This window comes from Jaculus jaculus, chromosome 9 (genome assembly GCF_020740685.1).
Source record: "Jaculus jaculus isolate mJacJac1 chromosome 9, mJacJac1.mat.Y.cur, whole genome shotgun sequence".
Taxonomy (NCBI): Eukaryota; Metazoa; Chordata; class Mammalia; order Rodentia; family Dipodidae; genus Jaculus; species Jaculus jaculus.
Genome location: NC_059110.1, coordinates 34,917,626 through 34,939,127, shown reverse-complemented (window position 1 = coordinate 34,939,127; position 21,502 = coordinate 34,917,626). Strand labels below are relative to the sequence as shown.

General features: G+C 40.8%; 1 protein-coding gene across 22 annotated transcripts in view; it reads right to left on the bottom strand.

Annotated features, from left to right (window-relative positions):
• Window positions 1-3,683: 3,683 nt before the first annotated feature.
• Window positions 3,684-21,502, bottom strand: part of Epb41l2 (erythrocyte membrane protein band 4.1 like 2) — a 205,447-nt gene continuing 187,628 nt past the window's right edge. For all 22 annotated transcript variants that reach the window (XM_045159023.1, XM_045159025.1, XM_045159024.1 and 19 more), the window contains 2 exons: window positions 18,084-18,193; window positions 3,684-4,898 (listed from right to left, as the gene is read on the bottom strand). In XM_045159023.1, coding sequence (XP_045014958.1) covers window positions 18,089-18,193 — 105 coding nt within the window. In that variant the 3' untranslated portion in view covers window positions 3,684-4,898; window positions 18,084-18,088. The remainder of the gene's footprint in view (window positions 4,899-18,083; window positions 18,194-21,502) is intronic.

Sequence of the window (21,502 nt, the reverse complement as noted above, 5' to 3'; positions counted from 1 at the left end):
TTCAGCTTGAGACCTTCAAAATCCTTTAGAGGGGGCTAGAGAGATGGTTCAGTGGCTAGACACTTGCCTAGGTTCAATTCCCCAGTAGCCAAGTAAAGCCAAACACACAAAATAGTGTATGTTTGGGGTTAGTTTGCCTAGCATGCCTATTCTCTCCCTCTCAAATATATAAAACAATATGTATTTTTCAAAAACCTTTAATGGGTGCTTTAAATGTTGTCACATGGCTTTCACTCAATGAGAATAACTGAGGAAGATCTTTTTATTTATTAAATAATAGAGTGGATTTTGTTGGGACTTTTGTTTTTGCTTTGAGGGAGGGTCTCTCTAGATAGTCCAAGGCTGGTCTGGAACTCTAACTTGAATGTCCTTAAACTATTGGCCCTACCGCTTCAAGACTCAAGTATTCTAGGATTATAGGTTTATAGTACCATGCCCAGCTTTAACTCTATGTTAGTTTTCCTTCTCTGATTGCTTGGGTTAGGATATTGACAATTTGGTGTTGCCAATTATGTTTTTTCAAAGATTTGCAGCAATGAACTGCAAGTCCAGAGCAACTCTAACTCTTGAATCTAGTTGGTCACACATAAAATGGGTACAAAGGGACACAAACTATCTTCTCTAAAACAGTATTTACAATGTCTTAAGAAAAATAAAGCCAAAAGTTTTAGCTAATCTTACCAGTTAACAGTCTTCACTACTTTCTAGTAGCAAATGGAAAGAAGAGATTCTTCCTTCACATTTGAAATTCTGTCAAAATTCAATCTCAGATATCAGAATCCATATACCCCTCAGGTTTCAAGTTAAACACATTTTAAAATCAAATTTCTGATTTTTGTGTATAAAAGGAACAGACATTTTAAAGCATGTTCTAATTTGTTCAGGGTTTGAACCTGGAATGTTTTCCACAGGCTCATGTTTTGAGCAACTGGCCCCCAGTTTGTGGTACTATTTTGAAGGCTGCAGAATATAAGGAGGTAGAACCTGGTGGACAGAAGTGGAACATGGCGGCTGTGCTCCTAATGGTCATGTCCACCCCTGGTTCCTGTTCCACACTGACTCTTGGCTTGCACAGTGTTAGGAGTCTCTACACATACCTCAGGCACCATGAGCTCTGCCAGGCCTTCTCTGTAAGGGAATGTCGGGTGTCCCCTATAAACTTGTGTGCACTGAATGCTTGGTCCCCAGCTGGTAGCAATTTGGGAGGTGGAGTCTTGCTGGAGGAGGTGTGTTGTTGGGACTGGGCTTAGGGGTGTTATAGCCAAGTTCCTCCTTGCCAGAGTTCAGCTCTGTCATAGTACAGTGTTCTACCAGTAGATGTCCAGAAGAGGTGACACCCTGCCTCTGCTCATGCCACATTTTCCTCTGTCATCATGGAGCTTCCCCTGAGGCTGTAAGCCAAAATAAACAACTCTCCTCCCATCAGCTGCTTATGGTTGGGTGCTTTGTGTCAGAAATGAGAAGGTAGCAGACTGCAACCTTCAGAACCCATGAGCCAAGAACTTGCCATCCATAATTCAGTTTTTTCCAGTATTTTGCCATAGCAGAGATAACTCAAGACAAGATTCACACTCTGTATTAGCATGCTAATCATTACTGTCCTCTTAGTTTCTCAGAATTTATGAATTCACATAGATCCTAGCATGAACAATCCAGAGAATGAAGCAGGAGAAATGTGCTCCAAAGTTTTGATAATTACCATCAAATAGATAAGGAATTTACAAATATTCTTTCCATTTAACAAAATTTTCAAATCTTTGTCTCACAAATCTTACTGATCTATATTCTATATTTACTGTGTCATTTGGGAATCTGGAAACCCAATTTACCAAAAGAGATTATAACATCCTGAGCATTTCTTTGCAATAAATACAAAATTTAAGAACTGGGAAGATGGCTCAGTGATTAAAGGTGTGTGCTTGAAAAGTCTGCCTGCCCAGGTTCAGTTACCCTGCACTAATGTGAAGCCAAACACAAATAGTGGCACACGTGTGTGGTAATGAGACCCTGGTGCACATGTGTGCATGCTGACCTGGAATTCACTATGCAGTATTAGGGTGGCCTCAACTCTCGGCAATCCTATCTCTGCCTCCTGAGTGCTGGGATTAAAGGCATGCGCCACTACCACAACTGGCTCCAATACATTTTTAAAATAAAGATTCAAAGCATTTTAATTTTTTGTTTATTTTTTTTTTATTTATTTGAGAGTGACAGAGAGAAGGAGGTAGAGACAGAAAGAGAGAGAATGGGCGCACTGGGGCTTCCAGCCACTGCAAACGAACTCCAGACGCGGGTGCCCCCTTGTGCATCTGGATAACGTGGGTCCTGGGGAATCAAGCCTCTAACTGGGGTCCTTAAGCTTCACAGGCAAGTGCTTAACTGCTAAGCCATCTCTCCAGCCCTCAAAGCATTTTAAAAGACAGCCTTGCATGAGGTAATGATCAACCTTGTTGGAAATGGCTCTTTGGGCAGTGAGAGCCACAGACGCTCATCAGGCTGCTAGGACCCTGAGCCCTGTCCCTACCGCCTCAGCCAAACAACAGTGAGCCCTACTTGTCACTGCACTGTACTGGCCACAGGTGCTGTGAAGACAAACTTGCTTTCCATCATTGTCATCATTAGCTGCTTATATTGAAAAACAAGACTTCATTCCTGCCCCTCTCCTTGGAAAAATAAACCTTCCATTTAAATATGAATACTATACAAACTTTCTGATGGAGAATGTATTTGCAGCATAACATTTGGCTCCATAATATTACCAAGCTTGGTTTGCTGAGATCAGCTTCTCCAGAGAGTTGTTTTTGTAACAATTACAGAGAAAGTGAGAAAGGCCTTTCACAACTTAAGATAATTTAGTGGGAACAGATCTCAAAGATGACAGTTTTGCAAATTATATTTACCATACTCACTTTAAATGACTACAGATAGAAATTCTATAACATTTCAAAGGGATTACACTCTGTTGGCCATTTCCTCTGTAATGTTTAAAACAAACGAAAGCTTCACAAAAAGCCATCAGTTACATTTGGCTGCAGCTCTTGGTAGGGTCCGCTGTGCCTGGTATGGGAGACACAGAGAACAGGGTGAGGAAGTCCATGAAGCAGAGGAGAAGCCAGGCCCAGATGGCACAGCCAAAACAAGTCCTGAAAGCAAAATAAAAAGTACGTGAAGAAAACAAACCAAAACCCTGCGCAGCATGCACGTAGGCAGAAGCGGTCTAGCACACTCAGCACCACTCTTCAGGCTTCCAACACCACTTGCACCATTGCTCATCAGCGATGCTGGTCACAGCATCAAGTTAAAGAAACAAAAATGCTTCCCCCCCAAAAATATTTTTATCTATTTGCAAATGGGGAGGGGAGAGGGGAGGAGACAGAGAAAATGAAAATAGGCACAACTAGGGCTTCCAGCCACTGCAAATGAATTGCAGACGCACATGCCAAATTGTGCATCCAGCTTACGTGGATACTGGGGAACTGAACCTGGGTCCTGAGGCTTACGTGGATATTGGGGAACTTAACCTGGGTCCTGAGGCTTCATGGCAAGCACCTTAACTGTAAGCCATCTCTCCAGCCCAGAAAATACTTTTCAAATGCTACATTCTACAAAATGCTATGCCTTCTCGTAGAAAAAAATAAAAATGACTTGTTTTCTTAAACTCTTATTAAAAGACATGACAAAAGTAGAGAATAAACAAACTTTTATTTTATAACAGTATTACATAAAGCAAAATATCATTTAATACAACCTGAAGCTGCTGTAAATCTAATCTGGCTTCATAACTATACACAGGGTCAAAAGCAAAGGGAAAAAAATGTTCAATCAGTTAATAAGTCCTTATCAGGTCTCTGGTGTCAGCTTTAATGGTACAGCTTTCTTATACCCAACAAGAAAACCACCATAGTCCGCTACCTCTCCCCAGCATCTTCAAACCTGTGGATCATCAAGCTATCTTAGAGAGATATACCTGCTCAGTAACAAAAGGTCAGTTTGACATGTCAACAAAGAGGTTTAATATAAAGCAAGTGTTCTACCCAAGAGTTCAGATAATGGAAAGTATTGAGATTTGGAAAATGTTAAGAAACAAAGCACTAAGGTTTTAAGCTGCCTGAATTTTTTTAGTAGAAGGGAAGAAAGTTCTCCCTCCTTCCTATTCTGGAATGCTGTCGAAGAGCATGTTTCTGCGAAGTGCTGGCTGGCACTGTGGTGTGGCAGGGTCTCTGAACACAGTGCATGGTCGATGAATGTCTTCATTCTCCAGTCCAGAGTCGGAGGACTCTCTACTAAAAGTAAAAAGTCACAGGACTGGAAAGTCGAAAGGGTTCCATATAAAAAACATCCCCAGTGAAATTCTCAAATATTAGAAAAATTTCAAGATGTAAGAAATGCTTTTAATTGGTATTAATATTTTCTCATGCAGTGTATTTACTGCTCTCTGAGAACTATAAATATTGACTGTAAGGTTCCATGGAAAGATGTGAAAAAGAAAAGCACTAGCTAGGTTAGTCACAGTTTCCTTTCCATACAACAGCACCTGTTCAAGTGAACAGCACCTTACCAGCCTGCACTGGCTTTGTTCACTGTCATTTGAGCAAATGAGTCATAAAAAGCAAATAGGATCAGGAAACAAAAACAAAACCCCTTAACAAAAAGAAAAGAAAAAGAACAGACTATTAGAAGTGGTTATAAAACAAAATAATATATTAAAATGCATGGGAACAGTATCGACCAGAGCTGCTAAGGTAAGGTTTGGTGTTGGCATTTTAATTCTTGAGGCTTCTGGTCATCATTCCCAGTTGATGCACATATTTGCTGGAGTAGTGGTATGGCGTTAAGACTTGGAATGGTCAAAATTCTTCAGATTCATGAAGTCGAATGTTGTTTCGAAAGATGACTTTCTAGGAAAGAAAACATGTCTGTAAGAGTTAAATATTTCAAAAACAGAGGCTTGAAAAGAAAGTTAAGTAATTGAAGTTTCTAATCAAGTACTCAATAGTTATTTATAGCAATTCACAGTAAATAATGTTCACCAAAAACAAGCAAGAAAGGCTCTCCCAAACTTAATGGTCTTAAAATGTCTTAAGAGGTGAGTTATGTACCAGAGCTGGCAAGTAAGAACAAAGTGCAAGATATAATTTAATTAACGCAAAACAGAGACAATTTGTGAAGCACAGTGGGCCCTCCGCCCCCTTATTCAGTTTTGCCTTTTGTAATTTTAATTATGTATAGTCAACTGTGGTCCAAAAATATTACATCAAAAATTCTAGAAACTATTCATACTTTCGAGTTTGAAAATGAGGACTGTTCCGAGAAACATGAACTCTCATCCCATCCCACCCAATTCACGAATCAACCCTTTGCCGGGTCCAGCATTACCACGCTGTACACACTGCCTGCCCACTTGTCACTTAGCAGCTGTCTTGGCTATTATGTCAGTTGTGATGGTAACACAGTGGTTGCATTCAAGCAACCCTTATGTTCCTAATAATGGCCCCGAAGTGCCACAGCAATGCTACTGGCAATTCAGATATGTCGGAAATGCCACAAAGCGCCTCCTTGAAGTGAACAGGTAAAGGCGAGAGGGAAGAAGAATACAGCAGCCATACTCAGGGAAGCCCATAACCAGAGGGAGATCAAAATAAATAAATAAATTAAATGCCTAAAAAAAAAAAAAAAAAAACAGTCCTTGAAAGAAAAAGAAGTTTTAATATAGAAGTTTTAATATTTAACAATAGTTCCATTTTCTATTTCAGCTTGGCTGAAATTTTGACAAATGGTAATTACAGAAGACAATAGACATTAGGATCTATTCTAAAAGATACTGGTCCCAAAGCCAATTAGAATGTACATTTCTTATTAGATAAAATTAAGTCTTACTTAATGAAACAAACAAGCCAACCTCCCATCATTTAGATACATGACAGATAAGATTATAGCATCCTGATGGTGCAGGACCCACTGATGGCTCAAATTCATGTTCCCTACCCTGCTGTTTAAACGCCTTAGGCTATGCCATATTCATTACTTTTGCTTGGCTCTAGGCAGGGGAAATCAATGGCAAAACCACAATGTCTTTTTAGGTTAGCAATACTAAAGAGCATTTGAGAGATGGGAGGGATTTCACTTCCAACTGCCAAATTGCATCTGAGGGACACTTGAGGCCTTTAGTCATGCTACTTATTGACCCCTGCCTGGTGAATATTCATCAAATGCAGTTGCCATTTTGCCTAGCTTACATGAGAAAACAAACCTGGTGAACTGCTGAAACAATACTTTGGATGTAATGAATTAAATACCTTAAAATTGTTTTAAAAGAAAAAAGAAAGTGAACTAATGTTAATGGTTCCTGAAAATCTACAGCAAGAATGAGGTTTAAGGGTTAGAAGGATGGCTTGTTTGCAAAGCCAAAGGATCCAGGTTCGATTCAATAGGACACACATAAGCCAGATACACATGGGGGCAACATGCGTCTGGAGTTTGTCAGCAGTGGCTAAAGGCACTGGCGCCCATTCTCTCTCTTTCTCTATCTACCCACCCTCTCTCTCTCTCTCTCAAGTAAGTAAAATAAATGAATTTTTGCTTAAAGAATGAGGTTTAGGAGTCTACATCATTTACTTAGTTGCTTTATCACTGTTATTTCTTTGATTCTATTTTCATCAAAAAATGAGTCATAAAATTATTTTTAAGACAGCAAAATATTTTGTTTCAAAGCTATTACAAAAAAAAATTAGGAGCATATGAGAAGTAGAAATCAACAGTTCTTGTCCCCCAAATCATCAAAACTTTATTGAGCTAAATATAAAGACACCCACATTAATTAAAACGCCACTTCCATTTATTAACAACCAAATCACTAGAAAGTATAATACATGAATTTCTTCTGGTAATACTATAAATAACAACCTTGATATGCTTCTAGAATTCCAAGCAGCTTCAACATCTTAAAATTATATTTTATTATCAAATGCATTTTTTTAGTAAAATGTATATAACTTTTAGTTTACCATATGCTATGTGAGTTAGAACACCTGGATTCCTTATGTCTGGATGAATGGAAGTAACTTATTAAATGAGGTTTTTGTTCCCATATTTGTGTACCTTTTCTGATTTTTCTTGCACTTAAACATGGGTGTGTGTTCCTAAGTACTCAATATTCAGCTTTTGAAATGAGGAGAAAGAGGTAAGAATAAAATTGCTAATGTTATTGGTACTCATTAGACATTTAAAAATTCCTGTCTAGTTCTATTTTTATTTATTTATTTGAGATGGAGAGAGCGAGAGAAAATGAGAATGGGTGCATCAGGGCCTCTAGACACTGCAAACAAACTCCAGCTGTATGTGCATCTGGCTTACATGGGACCTGGAGAATCGAACCTGGGTCCTTAGGCTTCACAGGCAAGTGTCTTAAACCACTAAGCCATCTCTCCAGCCCTTCTATTTTTGTAGCTGTAATAAGTAAACAGTATATAACAACTTTTTGTAGATTTTGGGTATAATGATTGATCACATATCCCAGCCAAAATGAAGATAAAGCACTGGATCTTTTAGGTAATACCTAACAGTTTTCTTTTTCTTCTCCTTTCCCATTTCCTCCTTCCCTTTTTTATCCTGATGCTGTTGGGAATGGAACCCAAGGATCCGGGCATGTTTGGCCTGCTGAGCTATACCATAGGCCTTCTTTCTTTACTACTTATCTCTGACTCAAGTTTTTACAAGTCTGGTCACCTCTTTGTCAGTAAAAATTCAACTGTCTTCACTTTTACACCATATGGTTTGCTTTTAGGTTGTACCAAGTCAAAGTTTGTAAGAACATGGATTATATTTTGTGTATTGGAACTGGATCCAACCCGAGCACCCTGAACTACACAGTGTCAGTAAACATTAGAATCAGATCAAACAGAAACACCCCGGACTAACGTTTCTAACTACTATACACATACTTCCTAGCCTGTGTCCTCCTCTTTTAGCCAATATGACAATACACAGGTATGGCTGAGTTTCATCTCATTATAGGTCTAATCCTATGTCCACATTATTCACAGACACATGCTGATTCCAGGCTTGGACTTAAGCTCTCAGAGAAGATTTAGAGATCTTACTTATCTTTCCTAGTGCACCTGAAGAGTGGGAGAAAGGTGAGGTTCACGCACAGAAGTGTTACACCTAATTTGGTTAGCAGAGACTCAGCGCTCTGAGTCAAGAGGCTCACAAGTACCTCAGTCTAAAGAGCCTTCTTATTCAGAAACCGCCTTAGCCAGCTGATTATAAAAGGTGTTTAACACAAGCCACTAGAAACACTGTCTTCAAAGTGGTAAAGCCCTTATCCAGAGGGCTGCCTGAATAAAAATGCAAAATAAAAGAAAAAATGTGTTTTTATGCAAAAAATAAGGTAAATGGTAATAAAAATCATCAGAGATTTAAAAATAGAAATATTTATGTAAAACATAATACTATTATATCCAAAATTACAAATCAAGTCCTGTGTACTTGAATATAAAATTCAATTTAAATACACTTTAAAGATTTGACAGTCATTTCTAATGATGAGCTTCATTTTAATCCTTTGTTTTCAACTTGTATGTTTGATTATTCACTGCTTATACTATAAGACTCTTAGACCAGAAAAGTCAAATATGCTCAGTTTCCCTTTGGCTATTGAAGGAACCAGACTGTTGTTGAAGCATTTATATGAGCAAGGCAATCCAGACCAGGTGTGGTCTAAATACTGAAGGTTGTCAAGACTTGTTCAGGGGTCAGAGTCCAGAATACTTTCACAACCATGCTAATACACTTTGTCAATAGTACAAGTAAACCTGCTCAGCTGCCCACAGGGCACAGCAACAGCAAGCTGCTCCAGGAGACTGTGGTGGTGTGAATCAGATGTCCTCCACAAACTCATCTGTTTTGAATGTTTGGTTCCCAAATGATGGCAAACTGGGAAGTGGAGTCTTGCTGGAAGAGGCGAGACACTGGGGGCAGACCTTGGGGTTTATTAGCCTCTAGCTTGCCAGTGTTAGCTGGCTCACTCTCCTGCTGCGGCAGAGGAGATGTCCAGCCTCTGCTCATGCCATGCTTTCCCCAATATCATGAAGCTTCCCCTCCAAAGTGTAGGGCAAAATAATAATTTTACTCCCATCAGCTGCTTTGTCCCAGCAATGAGAAGGTAAATATAACAGAAAAATTGGTAGCACAAGTGGGGTTGTTGCTGCCAGAAACTTGACTGTGACTTTTGGCCTTTTAGAACTGATTTGTGGAAGGAGTGGGGAAGGATTTAAAACGTTGGCCTAAGAGACTCCTTGAAGTGCTGTAAGCAGAGTTTGATGGGCCATTCTGGTCACAGTTTAAGAGACCTAATGTGGTACTGGCGTGTCTTATGAGAGGAAGAAAGAACTTTGTTCTGAGTTGGCTAGAAGCAGTTTGTGTGTGAGGCTTGCTGTGTTCCTGCCCGTGTCCTGAGAGCTTGAACAGGGCTGAATCTTAAAGAAATGGACTGGTGTGAGCAGGAACTTCCACAGAAATGAAAGTCTGGGCTGGAGACTATTGCCTGCTTCAGCTGTAATTGTCTGAGAGATTGCCACCATTGAGATCAAGCCAGTTGTTTTGCACTGGACAGTAGAAAGAATGATGAAGAAATTTTCTTAGTCTTCAAAGTTTATTCTCCCTAGATTAGCCAATTTGGTAGCTTGTCTAGTACTATGTAGTATAACAAATTCAGGAAATGAAGGATCATTAGATTTGCAATGCGGTTTGATTTTTGGAAATGGTCACTGGGTGATGTGAGGCAGGGTTGCTGAAGTCTCTGTATGGAGATCTGATGGACCCACGTGAATGAACTGTGGGCTACACTAGAGACTTCAGAGTTTAGAGTTTAGAGATACCAGGTCTGAGAGCTGCTGGCTTGGATGAAATTTTCCCCAGGTTGTGGGCATCCCAGCTAGAGGTGTGGAACTGGAACTCCAAACCCTTCATCACTTGTTATAGATATTGGACTTGGAACTACAGGATTTGATGTTTGCCCTGTTTATTTTAAATCTTGCATTGGTTCTGTCTTTCCTTGCTAAACCCAATGCCATCTTACATAGTGTGGATATTTACTCTCTGTTTTTAGTTTGACAGGTTCACAGTTAAGAGACTTTGGACTGTGGGGATGTTTGAACTGAACTGGGATTGAAAAAAAAAACTATGGGGAGTTTTTGTTTTGTTTGAGGTAGTGTCTCACTCTAGCCCAAACTGACCTGGAATTCACTATGTAGTCTCAAGGTGGCATTGAACTCACAGTGATCTTTCTACCTCAGCCTCCCAAGTGCTGGGATTAAAGATGTGTGCCACCATGCCCGGTTTACAGGGACTTTTAAAGTTGGACTGAATACAATGAACCTTAATGGATGATCATCAATTTAGCAGGGACAGGAAAATAATGTGGAGGCTTGACTCAGATACCCCCACATAAACTCATGTTTTTTGAATGCTTGGTCCCAACTAATGGCAACTTGGAAGTGGAACTCTATTGGAGGAGGTGTGTCACTAGGGGTGAACCTCAAAGTAAATTAGCCCCTAGCTTGCCAGTGTTAGTTTGGCTCACTCTCCTGCTGCTTTTTTCAACATGCTATGCAGAGGTGATGTCCAGCGTCTGCTCATGCTATGCTTTTCCCTGCCATCATAAAACTTGAGTCTGTAAGCCAAAATAAAACCTTTCCTTCCATCATCTTCTTTTGGTCTAGGTGCTTAGTCCCCAGCAGAAAGAAAGTAATTTTAACTAAGGCCCCCACCCCTTTTTGTTTGGAGACAGTGCCTGGGCTAGCCTTGAACTTATAACCCTGTCTTAACCTCCTCAGTGCTCAGGTTGCAAATGTGCACCACCTCACCTGGCAACATCACTTTACTGTTCACCAGTACTCACTGTAAAACAGAAAGTCAGTGTCATGTGGTGATGTCTCTGATAATACAGAAAGATTTAGTTTTCTCACATCCCAACTCTGTGTGGATCTTTAAAATGCCTTTCTTTTGGTTTGTTTGTTTTTTGAGGTAGGGTTTCACTCAAGCCCAGGCTGACCTGTAATTCACTAGGTACTCTCAGGGTGGCCTCAAACTCAATGGAGATCCTCCTACCTCTGCCTCCCAAGTGCTGGAATTAAAGACATGTGCCACCATGCCCAGCTCTAAAACACCTCTTTTTGCATCTGAAAGACTTGTGGATATATTCATTCAATTTGTATTTCTAGCCTGCATGATTTTGAAAATGAAGTAAGCCTGTCACTTTGAAGAACATAATGGATAAAGTCTAAAATTTTTGACAAATAGTACTTTGACCATCATGAGCTCATTAACTCAATTTCATGGTTCCTCTTTAAAGCAGTCATTTTTATGCTAAAATTTTCATGTTTGACAGATCCAAGTCACTCTGCTTAGAGTACTACCACCAATCTCAGGATAGCCTGTCAAATGAAACCATCAATTCCACCTGTATGAGCACAAGTTAGGAGCTAAAGAGCGAGTAAAGCATGAAGATTAGCCACTTTTCACTCACATTTCCCACCTATATGTTTCCCAAGAGGTTAGGAAAAGCAGGTATCATATTTCCTCTTACCTCACTTTTAAGCATGATTATTTTTATAAAATATAGTTTTACTTGTTCACTTTCTATCAACACTGCAACCTCAGAGACTTTTGTTCAGAATAAAATTTTCTAGAACAAATCAAATACATTGGTGGGAGTTCATCTGAAAGATTCCCAAGATGAATCCTTCTACAAAGCCCTATGAGATGTGGAATCCAAATGACTAAGGGGTACTTAAGACTCTGCCACTCACAAGTTACATGGCTTGGGCCACACAGAAGACTTAACCTCTCGAGGCCTCAATGTCCTCATTACACAGATGATTAACAACAAACAGATATGGGCTGGAGAGGTGGCTTAGTGGTTAAGCGCTTGCCTGTGAAGCCAAAGGACCCTGGTTCAAGGCTTAATTCCCCAGGACCCACGTTAACCAGATGCACAAGGGGGCGCATGCACCTGGAGTTTGTTTGCAGTGGCTGGAGACCCTGATGCACCCATTCTCTCTCTCTCTCTGCCTCTTTCTCTCTGTGTCTTTCTCAAAATAAATAAACAACAAAAAATTAAAAAAAAAAAAGAACAAACAACATACTCCATGACGAAAGTCTCTATACTAAGCCAAGCCGTATAGCTCATTGTGTAACTGTCCTTCAAGATAGCTAAGCAGAGAGCTGATCAACATACTGGACACGGTATGCAGGAAACAAAACCATGCATTCTGTGACTCATACCGCAGATGCCACCACGGACTCTTGCCCAAACCAGGAGAGTGTGACGCTGATCCTCTCGTGCCTCCCTGCTCGCCTCCCTCCTTTCCACCACTCTCTACAGTGTGCTACAATGTAACTCCTACTTTGTGTTGGTCCTGAAGGATCAGGTTCAAAGCTTCTGACCCTGCTTGAGATGCCCCTTTACTCTTTTGTTTATAGATCTAATTCCCACACATTTTAAAGTTTATGTGAGAAGACATCTCTGAAACCCTTGTCTGACTTAGAGATCTCTCTTTTTTGTTCTCACCACACCAGCCCAGAACATTATCAAAAAACTTGAAACTGTCATTTATTGTCCTTGACCTTATTTACTTATTTCCATGAAAAAACAATAGTTGGTACTCAACAAGTACTTGAGGCATATTTGCATAATGAATGAATAAATGACTGATGGATGTGGAACCACTCCTCCATCATTCTATCCTCTGGCTCTCAGTGCTCACATGACAAGAAAGCTCACTTCACTTTTTGTCAGACATCAGTGGTTACCCAGGAACCAGGAGGGTTCACTTTGCAATTCAGAGCCCCCATGATGCAACTGAGCACACAAAGCACCTACCTGTCCAGTAGCTCATTCCTTCTCAGAACACACTGGTCCGACCCAACCCTGGACCCTGTCCCTCTCCTGACTTGGGCTGTTTGGGAACATGAATCCATATACAAAGGTCCCTAATATTTTGAGTTCACTTGACCACTCATACCCACGCATTCAGGATAAACTGGCGGGAGGGAATGGCTATTGAAAAGACATAAAAAAGTCAAAGACTGAGTGAGGCACTCATCTGAAGTGTGCTTCCCTTTTAGTCTGCATTAAGCTCCTCACTATTTCACAGCTGCCCCTCACCAGCTGAGAAAGGCAGACTTGGGAGGCCCTCCCCTGCAGGTGTTCTCTAACCACCTTTGTTCACACCCTACCCACTTCCCATGATCAAAAGCACAGTCCTACTCCAAAGGGCGAGGCGAGGTCAGGAGGGAGTTTTACTTGCCTGAACAAATGTATCACAGAATTACTCTTCTCTGATGGTCAGACAGCACCCCTGTCATGCTCTGTGCTTTGGCCAGCCTGTAGCCTCTTGTGGGATCCTGAGGGCAGCTGAGGTAGCTGAGCAGAACAAGCAAGGGGACTCCTGTGCTTGGCTCACACACACACCTCCCTTACCCAAGCACGTCCTTCCATGCTTCCTGTCTACCTCTGCATCTTCAATGTCTAGCCCATCCTAGCATTTGTGAGTACTTGTTAGATAATAGGTGAATCATTCAAAATGTGGCTACTATACTTTCATTTCCTAAATACATTATTAAGAAATCTCCCCAAAGCTTTAGTCTGGAGGACAAGTGAAGTTTAAAAGCTCTGTGAAAACACACATGTACGTGGACATGCCACTGTAAAAAAAAATAAACAAACAAACATCACGTGTCAAGAATAATGCATATGATGAATTCACTGAAAAACTCAAAGCATGATGTGGTAGCTCACACTGATAATCCCAGCAATCAGGAGGCTGAGGTAGGAGAATCACTGTGAGCTTGAGGCTAGCCTGGGTTACAGGATGAGTTCCAGGTCAGCCTGGGTTAGACTGAGATCTTGCCTTGTAAAAGCAACCAACCAAACAAAAAAAAAATTTTTTTTAATAAAATGTTACTTTTGAAGGTAAGGGTATTAGTAATGTTCTCAGTGTCATTAGTTTTTACCTTTTATATTCCTGGTTAAAAACTAAGGGATAACATGACATTTAGAGGAAAAGAAAACCAGTGTTGGCACCTTACCTATAAATACACTCCTTTTTTAAATACCTTACTATATCCTTAAGATAAACCCATGAATTAAGAAAGATAAATTGGGGGCTGGAGGGATGGTTAAGTGGTTAAGGCACTTGTCTGAAAAGCCAAAGGACCCCAGGTTCGATTCCCCAGTACCCATGTAAGACAGATACACAAGGCGGTGCATGCATCTGGAGTTTGTCTGCAGTGGCTGGAGGCCCTGGTGCACCCATTCTCTCTCTCTCTCTCTGCTAAATAAATAAATACATAAACAAATGTTTAAAAAGGAAAGATAAATATGGGCTGGAGAGATGGCTTAGTGGTTAAGCACTTGCCTGTGAAGCCTAAGGACCCCGGTTCAAGGCTCGATTCCCCAGGACCGACGTTAGCCAGATGCACAAGGGGGCGCATGTATCTGGAGTTCGTGTGCAGTGGCTGAGGCCCTGGCGCTCCCATTCTCATTCTCTCTCTCTCTTTCCCCCTCTTTCTCTGTCTGTCACTCAAATAAATAAATAAAAATAAATAAAACAAAAAATTTTTTTAAATCTTTTAAAAAGAAAGGAAAGATAAATATGGGCTGGAGAGATGACTCAGTGGTCGTGGCACTTGCCTACAAAGCCTAACAAAGTGAGTTTGATTCCCAGTACCCATGTAAAGCCAGATGCACAAAGTGGCATGTGCTTCTGGAGTTTTTTATTTTATTTAATTTTTTGGTGTTTTTTCAAGGTAGGGTCTCTCTCTGGTCCAGGCTGACCTGAAATTAACTATGTAGTCTTAGGGTGGCCTTGAACTCCTGGGAGATCCTCCTACCTCTGCCTCCTGAGTGCTGGAATTAAAGGCATGTGCCACCACACTGGGCTTTTTTGTTTTTGTTTTTGTTAAAGGAAAAAAAAAAAAAAAAGAAAGAAAGATAAGGGCTGGAGAGATGGCTTAGTGGTTAAGGCATATGCCTGTGAAACCTAAGGACCCAGGTTCAATTCTCCAGGTCCCACATAAGCCAGATGCACATGGTGGCACATGTGTCTGGAGTTCGTTTGCAGTGGATGGAGGCCCTGGCAAGCCCATTCTCTCTCTCTCACTCAAATAAACAAATAAAAAATATAAATAAAATGGTTTTTTTTTCCCTAAAGAAAAGAAAGATAAATTATGCCATCCCACTTACTTGCTTACTTACTTGGCCATTTGCTTTGGTATCTTGTAGGGTTATAATCTAGTACTAGGTTTTTTGACTCCAAATTGAGAATGCTCTCAGCCTTCCCTATATAACATCATGAAATAAATACAGCCTCAAACAGAAATATCAGCACTCATATGTAACATAACACACTTCCTTAGGCAACTGGATACTTTGTTTTATTTGTTTATTTATTTAAGAGAGAGAATAGGAGCACTTGAGCCTCCAGCCACTGCAAATGAACTTCAGACGCATGTGCCACCTTGTGTATCTGGCTTAGGTAGTGGGTACTGGAGAATCAAACCTGAGCCCTTAGGCTTTGCATGAAAGTACCTTAACCACTAAGACATCTCTCTAGCTCTGTTTTGCTTTTAAGATTTGAAATAATTTCTGTTTATATTCATTATACATATTGTACTGGAGAGTATCTAAGGAATCTAAACTATAAAGAACAACATAAAGATACAAGATCAGTATAGAAAATCAACTATAGATACAATTTACCAGAACACAGCTGGTTAAAATTGCACAATTTTACTGAAAGAGAAGTCACAGGTTTGGGGATGCAGCTCCACAGTGGAGTGTATGCCTACCATATGCAAGTCCCGAGTTTAATCCCCAGCACTGACAGTGTCAAAAGACAAAACCAACCAACCAAAGAAAAAACCAGGGGGTGTGGAGATGTCTCAGTGGTGAAAAGTGCTTGCTTGCAAAGCCTGCTGGCCTGGCTTCAATTCCCTGGTGCCCACATACCACTAGATGAACAAAGTAGCACATGCATCTGGAGTTTTTTGCAGTGGCAAGAGGCCCGAATGTGCCCAATCTCTCCTCTCTCTCTCTCTTAAAAAAAAAAATAATTATTTGGGGGGACAAAGGAAACACAAAAACAAGTATACCTCCCAGGATTTACCTATTAATCTTGAACAAAATTTTATAATTAAGAAAGAGACATGAATGAACAACAAAACAAAGAACAGGGGAACAAATCCTAACAGACATGAAAGCCCATTATGAAACTATAGCAATTAAAGATAGTACAGCACAGAGGTAGAAATCCTCCACAGTCTAGCCATTCTTATGGGTTACTCACCCAGTGACTGATCACTATACAGATATTTAAAATGCAATCTTACTCAGTGTCCTATGTGATAAGACCTACTTTACATACTTCTAGTATATTATTATAAACTTTCTTGGTTGGAGAAGCTGGTTTTGTGTGTGTGTGTGTGTGTGTGTGTGTGTGTGTGTGTGTGTGTGTGTGTGTTTACTGACAGCAGCAAAACCTGGGGAGAACCAAGATCCATCCATACTTCAAGCAAAGACGGCCAACTGCCTAGAGCGAGAACTCACAACCCAACTTTATCACATTTGCTAAAGCCCAGGAGACATTACAGAGGAAGTGGCAATTTAAACCTAAGTGCTGCTGCTGGCCTGACAACCAGCTCCAGGGAAAAGGCAATAGGCACTGTGGACACTCAAAACACACCCTCGAATATCAAGGAACACTGTGGAAGAGGGTGTGAAAGAATGTAAGCACCGTAGGGTGGGAAAGAGTACCCTGAGGCACTGACTCCACAGACTGATGTGTTCATGACCCCATGGAGAATACCAGCAACTCCACTGAGTGGAATGAGGGTGGGGGAGAGGGGATAGAAGAGGATAACCCAAGGGGAGTATGACCAACATGCTGTCTGTTCATGCAGCATAGTTCATACTAACTGAAATAAACATGTACGCCATTCATTAAGAATCTTTTAGTCAGTCATCATAAGGAAGCTGCAGGAGAGCAATGGTAATCCCACCACTGGCCCTTCAGGTGTTTTGCCAGGATACACAGAAATGTGACAAGCACCTCTGTAGGGATCTTTGTAAGCATTCCTCATTACTTTCAAGCTAACATCTTTAAAGCAGCTTAAGTATAGTCATGTTTAGTGTAAATATTTTACCAAATTGCTGTGGAGAAAAATAATATGTAGCACTGTATGACTGCACATTCTTGCCAAACCTTCCCAGTAGTTAAAACTAAAATTTGAACAAATTCATAGACAAAAACTGGCTCAATGAATGTTCAAATTGCATGGACTTGAGCAATCATGAAGGTCAAACATTTTTATTATTCCTTTAGTTTGGACATGGTTTCCTGCTTCATCTTCCTACTGAAATGTTTAAAGTTTATTAATAATATATGAAAGTACTTTATTTGCTCATAATACTAATCTTTTTTTCCCCCTTCCAGTTATACAAAGCTTTATCATTTATCCTCTACTTTTCCTTCTTTAGTTTAATAAAATTTTCACCTTTAATTTTTAAAATTTTGGTTTCTCGAGGAAGACTATTATTCTAGCCCAGGCTGGTCTGGAATTCACTTATGTTGTCTCAGGGCGGCCTCAAACTCACAGTAATCCTCCTACCTCTGCCTCCCAAATGCTGAAGTTAAAGGCATGCACCACCATACCTAGCCAAAATTTTCAACCTTTATATATAGTCAAAGCATTTTTTTCTTTATGTTTCAGTTTGATACACAATTCCAAATGAGTAGATTTAAATTATTTCTTGTATCATAAAAATCTCCCCTTTATTGTAAGAACAGCCACACTTTCTTAAAATTAGTTATAACTGGCACCAACGTGGCTGGCTACAGAAAGGCAACACAGCCAGCCAGTAGGTCACAGAGATGACGTGCACCCAAGAGGATGTGCTTGCAGGGAGTAACGATCTGAAGGTCAGCCACACTACACCAGAGAGACGCGGATATAAATGACACACCACAGGAGCACAGAGCAGTCAGAGCAAGGCTCTCACCACCAACAGCACAGGCTCTTACCTTACTTACTCTTCCCCTTCCTCCACCTCTGTCTCTTTGTGCACCACCACCCTTGTGACTGACATGTCAGGGTGCTGCTCTCTGGCTTCCCTGATCGCCTGAGCCAGCGCCTGTCAGGATTAGAAAAGTGGATAACGTGAGCTGAGCACTAGGTGCCTCATGTGCACATTCAGCAACTGGACTCACGCTCCAGCCACACTGGCCTCTCTTTATTACGAAAGTGGGAAGAGCTAAACTGGGCTCGGTGCTCATTTTAAAGAATGTGATCACTTCCCCACACTGCCCATTCCTCTAGGCCACTTTCAAGTGAGATGCAACCCGAGAAATGTGCCAGCTTTGAACCTCAGGCTGGTGTTCGCTATGAGACTTGGAGAAAATGGTAATAGAGAGAAAAATAAGAGTAATGGTAAGGCTATACATATCACTTTAAAGTTTGTTGTGTGAATTTAGGTAATGATATCAACTAACCAGCAGAATGTCTGGTCTACATACTCAAGTGATACTAGCTAGTACCTGACTCCTGGAAATGTGAAGGAATGGGACCAGGTTGCCTCCTCTTTGCCCTCTATGACTCTCAGTACTTGATAGAACTAAAATATTACAGAAAAAATACGTGGAGCTCCAGAACAGCAAGAACTGGCCAAGCAGCCAGTGTGAACTCCAGTGTTTGTGGTCTCTCTCTCACTCCTGGACCAGGTGGAAGAGAAGATTTTCTTTGTGTTTTACCAGAAAGCAATGGAAATGGGAAGATCTAAGTTTTGAGAGTGGGGAGGAGCATTTTAAAAATTATTATTGTAAAAAATGTTTTGGAAGGAGGGAGAGATGGCTTACTGGTTAAGGTGCTTACCTGCAAAGACAAAGGACCCAGGTTCAATTCTCAGGTCCCTTGTAAGCCAGATACACTGGAGTTCGACTGCAATGGCTGCAGGCCCTGGCATGTCCACTCTCTTTCTCTATCTGCTTCCCTCTCTAATAAAAAAGTTTTAAAAGGTTTTTTTTTTTTTTGGGGGGGGGGTAAAACCAAAAAGCATGGAACAACAAAGTCTAGGATAGAGCCCTAAAGAAAAAAGAATTATGACACAGAGATCAGCACCTCATTACCTAAGGAAACTGTATACTTGAGAAAAGGCAGTGCAGTATTTATTTCCCTATGCTGTCACCTGCCGGCGGGGACAACTACAGTTCTTGTTTGCACTGTAGTTTCTGTCAGCAGTAAAGTCAGTGTGCAAAACCCTAAGCTTCATCCATTAAATACAGACAAGCCTACCAAAGAAGGTAGAGGGGACATAAAAAGCTATGATCATCTTCAAATGCATCTTAATAAAATCAAGCTTGTCATAATTCTTTTCATTCACAGCATCTTAAGAAATTAACTATAATAAAATGAGAAAGTTATGATATCATACTGCCCAATAAAAATAAGTAAACAGGATCTCAGCATGTAACCAGGCTCGTCTTCAACTTGGGATGCTCCCACCCCTCAGTCTCCTGGGTGCTGGAATTATAGGCAGGTACCACCACACCTGGCCAAGAAATTTTTTTTATTAGAAAGACATATACTCTGTAGAACAAGTGTAGTGTAGTCCATCCCTCCCTGGTACGGAACAGAGAGCATCATGGCCGGCACAGAACAAAGACCCTACAAGCAAGTTTCTATGGGAAGTGTGCCTCTCTGATTTGCCAAACCATCTCTTTTCTTCTATCTCACTAAAATGATGGATCTATACATTTTTTTTTCATATTTTTGTTTATTTGAGAAAGACGGGGTGGGGGGAGGAAGAGATGGGGGAGAGAATGGGCATACCAGGGCCTCTAGCAAGCGAACTCAGATGCACACACCACCTTGTGCATCTGGCGTACATGGGCACTCAGGAATCAAACCTGGATCCTTAGGCTTCACAGGCAAGTGCCTTAACCACTAAGCCATCTCTCCAGTCCAGTTTCTTACATTATTAAGATTCCTTTGAACACAGTAAAGAAAGTGAAAAAAAAATGCATGGATGGCATTAAGGTTAATATTAAATGATCAGCATTTCTGGCAGAGAAGTGTCTTCCTCATTTAATTTTTAGTAGCTCCACTGACTCCATTACAGCTTTAAGGGAAAAGTGACCTTCTGGTTGCCTGGATCGAGGAAGCAGTAACAGATTTTACTGAAATTAGCTATGGCACCTTACATTAAAAAGCTACACCTCGGCTCCTTCATTTGGAGAGCTGACCTCAGTTTTAAGAGGGCTCACATTGTACAAGAGATGCATGTTCTCCCATCATCAGTTGAGACTGCAGTTGTCGTAATTTTGTTTAAGTTTAAAAATGCATTGTCTGGGTGCTTCTGTTTCATGTTTGTGTGGTATCTGCCTTTCACAAGCAACATTGCTGAAGTCTGAGTTCATGGGAAATAGAAACACAAAACGAAGCCAGAGTTCCTCTGCTGGAAAGAGTCTTTATTCTAAAGCACAGGAGAGACAAGGGCTAGTGGGGAGCAGTAAAGAAACAATGGCTGGGAAGGTAACCCTAATCTTCACTTTCACTACACCACTGCCTAGAACACTGTGGGAATTTAATTCCCTGAAGCAAGAATCCCGGAGATGTGGTGACAATCAAGTGCCCCCCACCCAGTCAGGATAACTCAGGACTATCCCAGCAGGAGGAAGAAGTTTGCTTTCCATGTGGGTAACTCTTTGCCCATGGTAAGTCTCGTCATCTTCCAGAAATCCCACTCTCAATGTAAAATTCAGAGTCAGGGCAGCCTTTCAATCTCTAGCTCTCAGGAATTAAAAACACACACATGAACTTTGTAAATAAAAGCATGCTTATAAAGGTAACAAAAATAAGGGCTAACTTTATAGACATGAAGGAACTCCATTCCTCTGTGGTCACATACACAGCCTTCCTCGTTAGCTATTCTTATCTCTAACCTTCTCTTTCCTGCGTTAGTACTATGTCCAAAACTGTGTTTCTATCATTTGTTCCCACTCCCCAACTGGCCCTTTCTTCAAAAGTTGATAAAAAGCAAAACACTCTGGTCATCTTTTAAAATCACCCAGAAGGAAAAGTTTCTCATCATTTGAAACTAAAGTATAAAATTAAAGTTATTCTCCACGTCTCTATCAGCTTCACTAGCTATCCTCCTATAGCCAGGCACCCTGGTTAGCTTAATGATAGAATGAAAGCAGGGTGGTGATTTAAAAAATACCACAATCGGGCTGGCGAGATGGCTTAGCAGTGAAGGCGTTTGCCTGCAAAGCCAAAGGATCCCAGTCCAATTCTCCAGGACCCACATAAACTAGATGCACAAGGGGGCACATGCATCTGGAATTCATTTGCAGTGGCTGGAGGCCCTGGCACCTCCATTCATTCTCTCTCTGCCTCTCTCTCTCTCTAATAAATAAATAAAATGTATTTTAAAAATACCAGAATC